The following is a 12,963-nucleotide window of genomic DNA, read 5'->3' as shown; positions in this document are numbered from 1 at the left end:
TTTTATTTTTAATTTATTTACTTTATTTATATGACTTTATTACTTTTTATTTTTTAAAATTTATTTAGATGATTTTAAAACTAACAACAGTATTAGGAAAAAAAAAAGTGTAAAATCTAAAGGAAAACAACAATTTATGTTAAACTCACATTTATGATATACAAATATATATATATATACACTAGGTGAAATAAACATGCATGCTTGCTTAGTTTTATTTATAAAGTGTATTAATTTATTTTTATTATGATTTTTTTAATGTCATATAAATTTTAAATAAATAAATATATATTATAAAAGAATGATATAAATACATTTTAAGAAAATGATAATTTTTTAAATCACAAACTACCATGCTTACCTCACTACTACAAATATAGCCTTACTCTGCGGTTTTTTTTAAACAATAAATAAAAAGCGCAGTGAAAAGGTTTGAAAGAGTCAAAAAATGTATATTTAATGTCCGCGCCCTGTTTTATTGCGGTTTTTAAAAAAAACGCAGTGAAAGGTTTGAACGGGACACTTTTCTCCGCGGTTTTATACCCAAAACCGCAGAGAAAAGTGGACATTTCTCTGCGGTTTTGGGTATAAAACCGCGGAGAAAGGTGGTCTCCACCCACTAAAGCCCAAAAACCTATTTTTCCCACTCATTTTTCCCATCTTCTTCTTTGTTGAAGGTCACGGCCGAGAGCTCACTCCCCACGCCGAACCCAACCACGGTACCCACATTGGCTATTTCTATTTGTTTTTTTTCCATTTCTTTGCATATTAATGCTTGAAATCATGTATATATAGTTAATCTTGAGTTATTTTGAAGTTTTAGGGTAAAAATGAAGAAATATTGTGTGGGTTTAATGGTGGTTTCTATGTATGATCATATGGTTATTTTTTGTAATATTTTTGAAATTTTATATAGGATTGGAGGACATTTTTATTGTTTAAAACGTGTATTGATCACTAAAACTTGATTTCTTTAATGTATATTTCGGTTTAGGGTATTTTTGTATTATTTTATTAGAATAATGTTGTTTACATAATTTTTTATATTAAAAATTAGTGCTCTTGCATAATTTTGTATATTATTTAGGTAATGATTTTTTTAAAGTATATTTTTGTTGATTATATTATTTTAGGATAAATTCAATTACCATATATTTACTAATGCTTAACTTTTTATTGTAGGAAATATTTGTTTGAGTGTGAGCTCCCACTCAAGGTTGAAATATTTGTTCGAGGTTGAAATTGGTGAATATTAATTTTTAAGGTAAGTAGTAATTACTACTTAATTTTTTTTTTTTTTTATATTTACAAACTATTGTTAGAGGAGTTTGAATATATTAGATATTCATCCATAGTGAAGTAGGTTCTGAGATAAAATTGTGTGCTGCGGAGATAACAGAAGGTTGAGAACATGTGTGCCTTAGTGAAGTAGGATCTGTGAATTTTCTGTGTGCTGCGGTGACTTATGGTTGAGAACATGCATGTTGTTTGTTATATGTTTTGTTTGATGTGAATTTATAGGTAGATAACTTGGGAGATGCTATAAATACAGAGGAAACTCTGCCCAATTTATTTTTGATGATATTAGTTGAACATGTTTTATAAGTTACTATATATAATAATAATGTTTTTATTTTTGTTGAAATTTTAAATACATATGAATTTTGGATATGTCATAGAAATAAATGAAACTCTGTCCATTTCATTTTATAATTTAATAATTGAACATAATTTTAGAGTATTACTATACTAATTTTCTTTTCATTATCAACTTAGGAATTAGGTAGATATTATCTTCCTCCGTGGTTAGTGATAAGAAGAAAGTTTTTGATGCTCACGTTAATGATTTCAGGCCCAAAACAACCGTGACACGATATAGATGTTTATTTGGCACCATTAATTGATGATTTGAAAGATTTGTATGAAAATGGTGTTGAGGCATATGACGGTTTTAAGAAAGAAGTCTTTAACTTAAAAGTTGTTTTGTTGTGGACTGTTAATGATTTCCCAGCTTATGGTAATCTATCAGGGTTAAGCACAAAAGGTTACCAGGGATGTCCAATATGTTGCACTAACACAAAGGCTATTCGTCTGTCTAATGGGCACAAAATTTGTTATATGGGTCATAGACGATATTTGCCCCTAAATCATCATTATAGGGACAAAAAAAAAGCATTTGATGGTGATAAAGAACAAGGTATTGCTCCTTTGCCACTTTCGGGGCAACAAATTCTTAAAGAAGTAGAGAAAATTGATTTCAAGTATGGAAAAATGCAGAAAAATAAGAAAGTAAGTGGATGTTTCCAAAGGAAATCAATTTTTTTTCGTCTCCCTTACTGGAAAGATTTACTTGTTCGACATTGTTTGGATGTCATGCATATAGAAAAAAATGTGTGCGAAAGTATTATAGGTACATTACTTGATATTCCCGGTAAAACTAAGGATGGTTTAACTAGTCGTTTAGATCTTGTTGAAATGGGTATACGAACTGATTTAGCACCTGAACAGAAAGGTAAACGCACATATTTACCTCCTGCTTGTTTCACGTTGTCCAGAGAAGAGAAAAAAGTTGTATGTAAATCATTTGCAGAGATGAAAGTGCCTGATGGCTATTCATCCAACATTCGAAACTTGGTATCCATGGGAGATTTGAGGCTGATGGGTATGAAATCACATGACTGTCATATGTTGATGCAACAATTACTTCCGATTGCTATTCGGTCAGTATTACCGAAAAAAGTTCGAGATTGTTTAACGAATGTTTGCATATTCTTCAATCATTTATGCGGAAAAGAATTAGAAATGAAAAAATTGGATGAATTGCATTATAAGATAGTGGAAACTCTATGCAACCTTGAAATGTTTTTTCCGCCATCCTTCTTTGACATTATGATTCATTTAATGGTTCATCTAGTAAGGGAAGCCAAGTTGTGTGGACCAGTTTGGGCGAGATGGATGTATCCATTTGAAAGAAGTATGAAGGTGTTGAAAAGTTATGTGCGTAATCATTATCGTCCTGAAGCTAGTATGGTTGAATGTTATATATCGGAAGAGGCAGTAGAATTTTGCTCAGAATACATGAGTGGGGTTGAAGCAATCGGAATCAGCAAACCACGAAATAACTCAGATGGAGTTGATAAAGGACTACGAGGGAATGGAACAGTGACCACCGTGTCTAGGGCAGAATTAGATCAAGCTTAATTAGTTGTGTTGCAAAATAATCCCGAGATTCAATCATATATAATGTAAGTAGAAAATATATTTCAATCATATATATTAGAGTAGTGTTTTTCTTTTTGTTGTTTAAACTTTTTGTTATTTCTTTTATGTTTCAGTGATCACATAGAGTTATTACGGTCGATGATTCCAAACAAGATTAAAAATAAACAAAAATGGGTTATAGATGAGCATAATAAAACGTTTTGCCAGTGGTTGAAGAATACAATTTTGACGAAGTTGGGAGAAAAAAATCATGGACTGTCGACTGAGTTGAAGCGCATATCTCTTGGAGCAAGCATTGATGTAATAAAGCATCAAGCTTACATTGTTGAAGGGAAGCGATTTCATACTAAGTCAAGAGATGATGCGCGTCTGGTTCAAAATAGTGGAGTAAGTGTAGTCGCAGAAGCTATGCATTTTGCCAGTGCAAAAGATAAAAACCCAATTTCAGGCACAATGACATACTACGGGGTTGTTGAAGAAATATGGGAGCTAGATTATTCATTATTTCGTATTCCTCTTCTTAAATGTTCTTGGGTGGACAACAATACTGGAGTTAAAACTGACGAACTTGGATTCACTCTGGTTGATTTAAGCAAGAAGGGAAGCAAGAACGATCCTTTTATCATGGCTTCCCAAGAGAAACAAGTGTTTTACATTCTTGATCCAGTTAATGATAAATGGTCCATTGTTTTATCAGTTCCCGAGCGGAAGTTCTCAGAAAAAGAAGAGTACGATGAAAATTATGATTTATATCATGACTGTTTCATTGTTGGACAACCGATACATGAACAAGTTGAGAATATTCAGGAACATGATAATGAAAGTGATAGCGATGATCGTGATTGTCTTAGAACCGACATCGAAGAAGGAATATGGGTCGATTGTGAATCGACCAGAAATAAAATAAGAAAAAGAAGAAAACATGTTTAGTAAGTTATATAATTCATTAATACTTGTGATTATTTATTTGTATAATGCATTAACACTTGTGATTATTTATTTGTATAATGCATTAACACTTGTAATTTGTGTGATGCAGATGGCGGATAAAAGAGATGACAAAGAGAAACAACAAGGTCGTGGTAAAACAAGAATGAGTTACATGACCCAACAAAAAGCCAAAGGAATCAAGAAAAATCTTCAATGGAACGATTTGGGACAACCAATAGGTGATGTGTATACAAACATGATATCATATCTTGGATCTAGAGTACGAGCCACGATTTCTATCAACTCAGGTGATTGGAGGAAGGTCCCACAAGATTTGAAAGATGGTCTATGGGAGGATATCATTGTAAGAAATTATCATTATGATATTTATTTATTTATTTATGTGTGATATCTAAATTTAATAATTACTTTTCTTAATTATATTCTCAGGGTGGTCACAACATTCCTCAAACCTTCAAACGTGAGATTTTGAAAAAAGCTGGTCAAATAATGAGAGATTTTAAAAGTGAACTCACTACCGAGTACATCAAACCTTTGGCTGAAATGGGTATGATGGAAGAACTCAAATTTCCCCCAAAGAGGTATAGCGATATAATTGACGAGAGAGAATGGTTACAATTTGTAACTAGTCGTCTAAGTCCAGAGTTTCAAATAGTGCATCAAGAACAAAAAAACCGTGCATTACTAATGAAGTCAAGGCATCGAACCTCTCGTAGAGGAATGGCTAATATAAGAGAAGATTTGGTAAGTATATTTGATATTATAGTTTAAATAATGGTTGATATTATCGCAACATATAACTATAATTATCTTGTACAATGCAGAAAAAAGAACGAAATATTCAAAATCCAGAGAGGTATCAAGTTTGGCTTAGATCGCGTGAAAAAAATAAAGTTCTTGTGACAGAGCTAGACCGACAAATTGCCGAAAAGATAGTAAGTTTTCTAAGGTTTCAGAATCAATATATTGTTTTTATTTATATAAACTAATTTAACCAAATAATATCTTGAGTAGGAGGACGTCAAAGAAAAAGTGATTCGTGGTGAAATTACAGCTCAGGGTCGAGATGACATCTTGACTCAAGCATTAGGGACACCAGAACACCCAGGTCGTGTTCGAGCTGGCGGGTATGATAATTTATAATAGTTGTTTTCTTTTAAGAATTATTTAGATTGGTTTATTGATGGACTTTATTGATTTTTTTTGTAGGTTCACTGCGACCGTTTCCAAAATGTTTGGAAAAAAACATAAAACAATGACTGCAAGAGAGGAGATTGCTCGACTAAAAGCTGAGATTGAAGAGCTAAAAAGACATAAATTTAGCACAGAAGAGGAATTAGCTCAAAATGAAGAATATAATGAGGAAAACGATGAGTGTGGATACAACGATGAAGGGCAATTTGATGAGGGACAATATTATGAGAATACAAGTGATGAAGTCTATCGACCTGCCCCCAACGCAGATGATCATTTTCATCAAACCGAAGACTATCCTTTTGATGAAGATGATGGATCATCAATTTATGAGTCTCCGCCACCACCGACCTATGAAGTTTATTTGTGTTCTGATAATATTGACAATGTGGTGGCTAAAGGTGTACTCATTGTACCAAACATGGGTAGCCAAATTACCGTCCATGGAAATGTACTTGATGATTCAGTTGCGAGGGTTTGGCTTATAGATGTCTTACAAGAAGAAGCTGAGATCCCTATTCCCTTTGGTAACGTACGATATGTTGGGGATGCACGAGACACATTCTTGCCTTGGCCTAAAAATTTAATTGTGGCTTGTCAGGTATAAAATTATTTGCTTAGATATTTAAATTTTATTTTTAAATGGGTACACTATACTGATATGTTTAATGCTATTATGTAGGGTCCATCTTCATCTAATCACAAATCCCTATCTCGAAGCCCACATTTATCATCAGTTGGATCTCACGTAGTCATCCCCGCTGAAATAACTCAACCAGAACCTTCAAATTGGTTAACAGATAACCAATGGGACAAAATTGATATGAGTCTAAAATTCATAGTGAAGGAGTATTATTCCAATAAAGGAATAGATGGGGTTGTACAAGTTCCCGTTGACCCGGAGTTTATAGGAGAACGCGAGGCTATCTTCATCACTTCGGAAGACGTTTATCAAGCAGCCTCCATGGATAATATTGGATCCTCAGCTATGCTGTTTGGTATGAGGTATGTATCAATCCGTTATGTCATTACAAACTATTAGAGGAGTTTGAATATATTAGATATTCATCCGTAGTGAAGTAAGTTCTGAGATGAAATTGTGTGCTGCGGAGATAACAGAAGGTTGAGAACATGTGTGTCTTAGTGAAGTAGGTTCTGCGAATTTTGTGTGCTGCGGTGGCTTATGGTTGAGAACATGCATGTTGTTTGTTGTATGCTTTGTCTGAATTGAATTTATAGGTTCTAATAATTTTGGATATGCTATAGAAACAGAGGAAACTCTGCCCAATTTTTTTTTGACGATATTAATTTATTAATTGAAAATGTAATATGAATGATTGATTCTCTACAGATGCATTTGGGAAAGCATGCACCCAAATTCACGACAATTATATAAATTTTTTGACACCGAAAATCTTTCTATTGGCAATGATGAAAGTAAAAACTATACGGTGGATCTTATAGCCAAATGGATGATGACTATGGATAGACGAGGCCAAATATATTTCATTCCCTGGATTGTTGAGTAAGAACGAACTACTTAAACATTATCACTACTATGGTTGAATTTTAATTTTATAATAATCATATTTTATTATTATTTTAGTCGACATTGGATGTTGGTGCTCGTGATGATGCGGGGGATGACCATAATTTTGGACCCTTTAAAAAATCATAAATCTCCACCAATAATTACGGAGGTTATAGAAAAGTAAGTTCTTCATTTGTAATGTATGCATTATTAATTTTTAAAAGTTGAGAGCATAATATGTATTTAATTAATTTTAATTTTTGTAGAGCATACGCACAATGTTTGGAAAATGAATACATCGGCACATTTACAAAATTGGTGAGAGGTTCTTGTCCAAAACAACCTGAAAGTCATGAATGTGGTTATTATGTACTAAGATACATTTATGATCTTGTAAATGCACCGAATCCAGCAGAAGTTATCAAGAAGAAAGTATGTTATATTTTAAACTCTTTTTTGCTTAAGAAAAACTAGATATTGTATTTAATTATCTAATCTATATTAACTTTTCAATTTTGCAGTGGTTTGACAAAAAGCAATATAATGTCAAAGAGGATCTACTACCACTACAAAGTGATTGGTTAGCTAGATTAATGCCATTTGTTTATGAAAACTAAATTTTTGTATGTATGTAAGATTAAAGTGCTAACTTATATTGGTTAGAATGATTAAAGTCTTTAATTCATTACTAGCCATTTATTTTGTATTAGATATGAAATGTATATATAATAATTTAACAAATTAGTTATACTATTGAAAATAATTATTTATTAAAATTGAAAATTAATTTTTTTTTATTAAAAATGCTCGGTTATCAACCGAAATTAATTTTTTTTTTTTATTGAGAAAGTCCTTTTCTCTGCGGTTGTAGTAAGCCAACCGCGGAGAAAAGAGAGCTTTCTCTGCGGTTCTAGTAAGAAAACCGCAGAGAAAGCTCTCTTTTCTCCGCGGTTTGCTTACTAGAACCGCAGAGAAAGCTCTCTTTTCTCCGCGGTTGGCTTACTACAACCGCAGAGAAAAGTGTAGCTTTTCTCCGCGGTTTGCGTATCACTTTTCTTTGCGGTCGAATACACTGCGCTTTTCAATACTCTCGAAAACCGCAGTGTATTGAGTAAAAAAACCGCAGAGAAAGACCTTTTTTGTAGTAGTGCCTCTATTCAAGATACAAAATATTTAGCCATGATATTTTTCAAAATACACCTTAGTGATTGGAAAATAAGCTTGTTTATTCTTGATAGAAGATGGATGTTATTCTACTTTCTTATGTAGTTACTGTTGGGAATATGGCTTTAACACACATTTAAATATTTTAATTCAAAGAAATCAAACCCAAGATAACATTGTACAAAATGAAAGAATAACATAAATAAGATCAAGAGATAGAGATATTGATGACCTTTTGAAGAGAAAATCCTAGTTACATAGAATCATAAATATTATATTTTTATGTGAATCAATGGAGATGACAAAAGGCTTGACACAAATTGAATTTGTTGTCCAAAAATTTCTATTCTTAGCCTTCCCTTAGAGATTTCTTGAAGTACTACAACTTGGAATGAGATTGGGATTTACAAGCCTTGATTTTCAAACAAGTCAAGCTTTCTTAATGAAGATCTTGGAGAAAACAAGTAATCTTTGTGAGTTGGAGAGAAATGACTTTAGAGAGAGAGAGAGATAGTGTGTGTGAAGAGTGATCAATTCACCAAAATCTCCAATGAACTCCTTAAATAGTGTAGGAACCGTCATTAGTGTTACCCAATGAGATTAGAGTATTTAAAAATAAGTTTGGAGCCAAAATTACGTAACTGTATGACCCCGTATGGACTGCCCACGCGATGCATCGCCTACACATAGACGATGCATCACCTACATGCAAGTGATGCATCGCTTGGCGTGGGTTTGTAGGCTAAGCGATGCGTTGCTTCCCATAGGCAACGCAATGCAGATGCCTCTGTAATGTCGCCTCAGACATCACCCTAAAAGTCTCCAAATGCCTCCAAAAATTGTGGGTACTCTATATACTCCAAAGAAACAATTTGAACCCAAAAAAATAATTTTTAGATGCCTACACCAAAAGTCAACCCACTTATGTTGACTTTAGTGAAATCATTATAGTTTTGCACTTCTTTGGACGTAACCAATTTCACTATGTATTTAACCAATCCTATCAATCCCCCATTGTTAGAGTTGGTGTCCTAAAATCATGTGAAAAAAAAATATTTTTTTATTGATTTAAATAAAAGTACAATTTTATTATATTTGATTATCGAAATTATTGTTTGAATAATTTATATATAAATATCAAAATATTTCATATTCATTTATGAGAATATGATCATGTATGCGTATGAGAGAATTAAGATCATAAATAATGAATAAAATAGTCAACAACATATTAAAGTATGAAATCTTTAATCAATGCTTGCTAGTACGGTTTACTAAGCATATAGTTGGATGAAAGTAATCTAGATTCAGATTACTAATGTGGATGGACATTTAGTAAATGTACTTCACATAATTATGATTATATATGACAAGACCGATGTGAATTAATTTCCTTATAAACTTTCCGTTTTCCATAAAGATATAATTCATATCTTAAAAGATGATCATTTGTAAATCAGTCTAAATCATGAGTAGTCATGAACTCTTATTCATGTTTATTGGATCTTTTGATTCATTGGTTAAGGTGTCTTGATATAATGAGGCTAGTGACTTTTGTTTTGGAGATTCAATATCTTGAATCGTTGGGAACATGATTTTACAATAATAGAATCTATGCTTTCCTAACGAATCAAATATTGGTTCCCTTAAGGGTTAATTCTGGGACTAAATAGTTATTGAGCTCTATTTACCGAGTTTTTCAGAAACTAGGAATATACTAAGAAATAAGAGTTGGAAAGAAAAGATAAAAGATGAACCAACAGAGTTTTTACGTGGTTGGGGCGTTAATGAGCCTTAGTCCACGAGCCTATTGTATTAGATTTTAGAGAGCTTTTGACAATGGAGTTTTCTGTAGGTTTTAGCAGAGTAATTTCTTACAAGAGAAAATCTCGGATCCCCGCTACAGTGCACAACTGGCCCTATTTATAAGTAGTCAAGTGCAGTGGGCTTGGGCCGGACTAATCCGGGCCCAATAGGGGTGTAATCACGGTTTACTCACTAATGAAGTCATAATACAAATAATGTTATATAATAAAATGTAGTAATATGGGCCATTGGGCCGGCTTAGGCATGGCCAAGCCTTACAGCTGTCCACAGTACGTTAGCTCGGATTGGTCCGCTTGGGCTTCTAAGGAGATCCTGGGGACAGGATCTGTCAGAGTAGTGACAGTACTGTTTCCTAGGAACAGCCTGTGTACCCTCTTCTGCAGGTTAGTTGAGGAGACCAACTTCCATGTTTCTCGGGGACATGTGAGCGTCATGGAAGATCAGGCTTATCCTATTCAGATGTCTGGTCTGGGTTCATTTACTAATGTCCCAGTTTATTTATCGGAGTCCTGGTTCATTCACCAGAACTCAGGTTCATTTGCTAAGATGGACATTATGACACTGAATATCTCCCTTGGATTCTTGACCAAGTCTATTTCCATCGACTAGTTAGTATGCCACTTCTATTGGCATCCTGGAGTATACAGGTAGGTTGGGACCAGGAAGATGAGTTGAGCCTGCATCTTAGTCCCAGTTCCCTCGTTATAGTTGCGCCCATCAAACATTGTTGGGCTCGATGACGATTGGGCTATCAGGACTTCTTTCTTCCTTGTTCATTGGGCTTAAGATGGGCCCGGACCTCTTTGAGAGGGCCCACAGGCCTGTTGAGTCATGCCCCGTGTCACGGGTGGAAAACAGGGATAAAATTTACCCCCAAAGTCTTCATTTGTGTTTGCATGGTGGAGACTTGCCTTACTCTCCCAAATCAAATCCAAATGTCCTGGTTCGTTTACCAAAAGTCAGGTTCATTTACTTGGAGGCCATTTGGTTGATCCTCGTCCTTTCAAATTCTCGATGTTTCTGACATGTGTTTCCAGGTTGATGGTGCATCTGTGCCACTCTTGCCTTAAAGATTTGGAAAGAATCTTTTGATTGTTCAAGTGACTGATGGGTGTCAGCGTAATTCTCGAGGCGTCCCGTCTATACGAAAAAGGTATATCGGGTATGTTGACCTGTGAAATTGGCCAACGGTCGTATGTACAGTATACGACACCTTTTGAACGAAATAAATGTCAGAGTACGATTATCTTAACACACAGGAATTTTATAGTGGTTCAGCCCTGTTCAGATGAACAGTAATAACCTAATCCACTTAGCTTTCAGTATTGAGTCACTTGACAATTACAAGCACAAACTGGTGAGTTCACTCGTCAGTAAGATTTTTCTCCCAAAATTCCAGAGAAAGAGATCAGTTCCCGAAAAGAGAGTAAAAAAAAATCCCTTTAAATGAAGCACTGGGTCCTTTATTTATAGTACCCATGGGCTGTTACATGACCGGTCATACTGGGATCGTGGTTTGGCACACGATTATCAGGTAATGGAGATACGTGTCCACCTCCTCATGATCATGCGATCATGGGTCTTCTCGTTGTTTCTTTAGATTGTGGTAGACAATGCACGATTGAAACTTCTAGGAAAATGTTAAGTCTTTGTTGGTATGTGAGACTTAGGTGCCCGACGACCCGAGCTTGGGTGCTAGGCCTGTGACCTTATGGGTGCTGGACCTGTTGACCCTCTGGGTGCTAGGCCTGTTGATCTCAGTTTGAATGAGAGTGAGTATTTCTCAGTGAAGTGTACTTGGGGGTTTGAGCCGACCACCCTACGAAGAATAGGGCGGGCCGACCACCCAGGTGGTTCTTGAGCATGTCAAAGTGACCACCCTAGGGGTTGGGGTCAGGCCGACCACCCCTGGGATCCTTGGGCATACTGGGGCTAACCACCCCTGGGATCCTTAGGCATAATGGGGCTAACCACCCCTGGGATAGGGGTCAGGCCGACCACTTTCTTGGACACACTGGGGACGACCACCCTTGGGGTAGAGGTCAGGCCGATCACCCCTAGGGCTCTTGGGCCTGCTTAGGCTGACCACCCCTAGGGGTAGGGGTCAGGCCGACCACCCCTAGGGGTTTAGGCTTGGTCGACTTTCCTAGGTCCTGGACCTATCTGTTTTGCCCATCGGTCTTTTCTCAATACTTTGTCGTTTTTCCCTGATTGGTGATGTCACGTGTCTCATTATCATTCGTCACGTCATCCTTGTATTTTTGAGGGATAACCCCCCAAGTTTATTGCAATATTTTCAACATTACGATAAACTTGATCCTGGCCCGAGAAACATACCGTAACAGTACTCAAATAGTCAAATCCCTTGGGACATTACATAGTACTTTTTTAACTATCGATACTTTTCTCGGTACGAATTTTTCACGGAAAAATAGTAATTCTTAAAAATAATTAGGTTTTTCAAGGAAAATTAATTGCCTAAAAATTTAATATATTTTTCAAGGAAATTTGAAATCCTAAAAATATAACATATTTTTCAAGGAGTTTTAAAGTCCTAAAAATATAATATATTTTTCAAGGATATTAATTCCTAAAAATAAAAAAAAATAAAATTCAAGATGAGGGTGTGACCTTAAGTACTAAGCAAGCTCAAGTTTTTCTAGGAAATTTGTTCAACATATGTTCCAAAAGTGCAAAAAACAAAAACAAAAAATGCATTGGTAGGGAGATTCCTAACCATGTCCCTTATGGGGTGGTCGGCTAGTCCATCAACCCTATAGGGTGGTAGGCCTATCACCCATGGGGTGGTCGAACCTGACCGTTTTGTTCATGGTACTTGGTGAAGTATCATACTACTCACATTACCATGGTTGTTAGCATGAAAAACGTAAAGGAGTAAGGTTAGTATGGCATGTAAAATACATGTGTTTAGAGTATACTGACACCTGAACCAATAAGGGTTGTGAGTTGATATACTTAGTAAGCATTGGAAATAATTTTTTTTCAGTCAATACACTGAGTACTCATAATAAAAAAGCATAAAGGCATAAAATGTCCTATGTAAAAACTATCAA

The 12,963-nt window shown here is 35.0% G+C and overlaps 1 protein-coding gene across 1 annotated transcript in view; it reads left to right on the top strand.

The window, feature by feature from the left end:
• The first annotated feature begins 4,583 nt into the window (after positions 1–4,583).
• The window catches only part of LOC133825556 (uncharacterized), a 31,978-nt gene continuing 23,598 nt past the window's right edge, over positions 4,584–12,963 (top strand). The window contains exons 1-4 of the mRNA XM_062258483.1: positions 4,584–4,917; positions 4,998–5,108; positions 5,188–5,300; positions 5,383–5,968. Of these exons, the coding sequence (XP_062114467.1) occupies positions 4,663–4,917; positions 4,998–5,108; positions 5,188–5,300; positions 5,383–5,968 (1,065 nt within the window). The 5' untranslated portion in view covers positions 4,584–4,662. The remainder of the gene's footprint in view (positions 4,918–4,997; positions 5,109–5,187; positions 5,301–5,382; positions 5,969–12,963) is intronic.

Source organism: Humulus lupulus, chromosome 3, assembly GCF_963169125.1.
Source record: "Humulus lupulus chromosome 3, drHumLupu1.1, whole genome shotgun sequence".
Taxonomy (NCBI): domain Eukaryota; kingdom Viridiplantae; phylum Streptophyta; class Magnoliopsida; order Rosales; family Cannabaceae; genus Humulus; species Humulus lupulus.
Note: the sequence above shows the minus strand (reverse complement) of the source record. Positions and strands in the feature narration are given on the sequence as shown.